The 3359-nt window shown below is 42.2% G+C and overlaps 1 protein-coding gene across 1 annotated transcript; it reads right to left on the bottom strand.

The window, feature by feature from the left end:
• Nucleotides 1–1431: 1431 nt before the first annotated feature.
• Nucleotides 1432–3000, bottom strand: htr1ab (5-hydroxytryptamine (serotonin) receptor 1A b). The gene has a single exon (XM_034192517.1). It carries the CDS (start codon nt 2680–2682, stop codon nt 1432–1434), a length of 1251 nt encoding a protein of 416 aa, XP_034048408.1. The 5' UTR covers nt 2683–3000.
• Nucleotides 3001–3359: the final 359 nt, after the last annotated feature.

Genomic DNA, 3359 nt, shown 5'->3' on the forward strand with positions numbered 1-3359 from the left:
TTCATCCATCTATCAATTAAGGGTGGCTTTTATCTACAAAATAAATAAATTGCAACATAAATTGCTTGAAAATGTCAACGGAAAGATGAGTTATTTTAATTTCAGGAAATAGATATTTCAAAAGTATGTTTCCTCTGTCTTTTATGGATTATGTTCATTTCAGACAAACCGTGTCAGGTATTTTTATTTAAACATAAATTACTGTTTTTAGAATGATGTAGAAGCTGCATGGTTTTAGTTTTTAAAGGTCTTTCTGAATTGTACTTTTGTATTTTCATACCACACATTTTAACAAACCATAATTTGCAAAGCTGTGCAACTATTCTGGATGAATGACATCATTCCTAAAAAATAAAAGAATAGGAGAAGTATATACAAAGCGGTTTGGTTTGTTTGTTCTGTTTTGTTTTGAGGAATATTTCACTTCAAAATTTGTTTCCACTTACATGAAAATCCATCTAATTCATCCTTTCTAGTTTCTAGTAGAAATTATTAAATAATAATTAATTGAATTAATAATTTAATTATTTACACAGTAAGCCATGAGAAAGAAAGAAGTGTAGATGTGATATTTTAACTTAAATCTCTCTCATATACAACCCCTGGCAAAAATGATGGAATCACCGGTCTCGGAGGATGTTCATTCAGTTGTTTAATTTTGTAGAAAAAAAGCAGATCACAGACATGACACAAAACTAAAGTCATTTCAAATGACAACTTTCTGGCTTTAAGAAACACTATAAGAAATCAGGAAAAAAAATTGTGGCAGTCAGTAACGGTTACTTTTTTAGACCAAGCAGAGGGGAAAAAAAATATGGAATCACTCAATTCTGAGGAATAAATTATGGAATCATGAAAAACAAAAGAACGCTCCAACACATCACTAGTATTTTGTTGCACCACCTCTGGCTTTTATAACAGCTTGCAGTCTCTGAGGCATGGACTTAATGAGTGACAAACAGTACTCTTCATCAATCTGGCTCCAACTTTCTCTGATTGCTGTTGCCAGATCAACTTTGCAGGTTGGAGCCTTGTCATGGACCATTTTCTTCAACTTCCACCAAAGATTTTCAATTGGATTAAGATCCGGACTATTTGCAGGCCATGACATTGACCCTATGTGTCTTTTTGCAAGGAATGTTTTCACAGTTTTTGCTCTATGGCAAGATGCATTATCATCTTGAAAAATGATTTCATCATCCCCAAACATCCTTTCAATTGATGGGATAAGAAAAATCAAACAGCTTTCCAATACAGGCGTTGGATGTATTTCAGTACTGATAACGATGATGATAACAATAAACACCTCATTTGTTTTTACTGAGCACAATCTCTTGGTTCAACTTTTGCAGGCTGATGGTTTGCGGCTGCTTCCCTTTTCACATCAGTCATCAGTGAGTCCTGAAAAAAGTGAACCCCCCCTTTTTGCGCTCAGGGTCTGCAGAAGTGACACTTGATAATTTTCTTGAATGCGCCCTGAAAGTCTTTGTTGAAGTACGCGTAAATGATGGGGTTCAGCAAGGAGTTGGAGTAGCCCAGCCAGTTTATGACATCCTCCAGCCAGCGGGGCATGAAGCAGGACTCCTGGCAGAAAGGCATGACCAGGGCGACGATGAAGAAAGGCAGCCAGCAGAGGATGAACGTGCCCATGATGATGCCCAGAGTCTTCACCGTTTTGCGCTCCCGTGCCAGCGCGATCTTCCTCTTGGCGTCGGTCGCCTTTTCGTGCTTGCTCTCGAACAGCGGCACTGAGCTCGGGGTGTTGGGCAGCGGCAGGTTGCCTTTGGAATTGCTGTGAACTTCGATAATCTCCAAAGACTCGCCGTCCTCCGCGTGTTTGACCGCGCCGTTGACGCTCTGCAGCGGCCTCGGCTCCGCGCTCCTTCTCCAGTTCTGGTCCTGCGGGTCCACGGCGGTCTTTTTGTGAAACAGAGCCGGCGACAACGCCAAGCAAGAGTCGGACACTTTCTTTTTTTCCGATTTACGCACCGTCCTCCTGATCCGAAACCTGGCGGCTTTGAATATCCGCCCGTATAAAACGAGCATCAGAATGAGCGGGATGTAAAAAGCCCCAAACGTGGAGTATATCGTGTACCAGGGATCTTGTCTTATCTTGCACTCCTTTGGGTTTGCCCTGTCTTCTGCCATTCTGTTGGGTTGGGAGCGCATGATCAGCATGGGCGGGACTGAGATGGAGAAGCCGACCAGCCAGGTGACACTGATGAGGACCGCGGCTCTCCTCGGAGTTCTCTTCTTCATGTAGTCTATGGGCTCGGTTATGGCCCAGTATCTGTCCAGGGCGATGGCGCATAGGTGCAGGATGGATGACGTGCAGCACAATACATCCAAAGAGATGAAGATATCGCACGGAACCTGCCCGAGAGTCCACCGATTTAACACCTGGTATAGCGCCGCCATGGGCAGAACCAGAACCGACACCATCAGGTCGGTGACAGCCAGAGAACCAATCAGGTAGTTGGCCACGTTCTGCAGAGACCTCTCCAAGGCAATGGCTGCAACGACGCACGCGTTCCCAAAAATTGCGCACAGGATGAGCGCACAAAGAAGGAAGGATGTGAACACTTGATAACTCAGTTTCACCTCCTTGTCTTCGGTTCTGAAGGTTTTGTTGTCAGAATCGTCAAAGTGAGGCCAAGTGGCCGCTGTCGTGTTGTTCTCCATCACCGGTAAAGAAAAAGTGTTTGGAGAGCTTCGGTTAATTTCTGGAGAGCTTGATGCGCAACACGCTCCGATAGCTTGCAGATGACATAGTGGAGTGTGAGAGACGCACTGATTGTGCCACAGAGAAGATCGGAACTGTGACCGTCGGCTGCTGAAGAAAAATGATGCTGCGTATTTATACCAGTGATGGAAAATGCGTCACTTTGGCTCTGAGCATCAAGCAGAAATTTATTTGGGGGGGAGGTTGTGCGTACTCATTATGTAAAGTTTCCATATGTAACTCGACTTTACCCTTTTGAGTCTTGTTTTCATGCAAGATGCACATCTATAATCCCATGACTCCTTTTTACAATTATATTTTCTTGCATTCATATCAATGAGTTTAACATGAAGTGCAAACGCAATGACAGATCAGAAAACATTTAGAAAGACAAATAAAAAAACTAAAACTTTCAGAAAACACAAATGGGGGAAATACCACAGTGATTGGGGAAATTAGTCAGCAACGCCAAAACACAACAGCAAAATAACAATGTAAATCAAAAGCAGAACTTTGAGAATACATTTGAAAAATAAAAACATTTACAAAAGTAAAAGCAAAAACACAACAACAATATTTTGGGAAAACACATGAATGGCGTTCTGAGTTACTTAGAGAACATTTTAAAATGTTTCCC

The sequence above is a fragment of the Thalassophryne amazonica genome, chromosome 17 (genome assembly GCF_902500255.1).
Source record: "Thalassophryne amazonica chromosome 17, fThaAma1.1, whole genome shotgun sequence".
Classification (NCBI taxonomy): Eukaryota; Metazoa; Chordata; class Actinopteri; order Batrachoidiformes; family Batrachoididae; genus Thalassophryne; species Thalassophryne amazonica.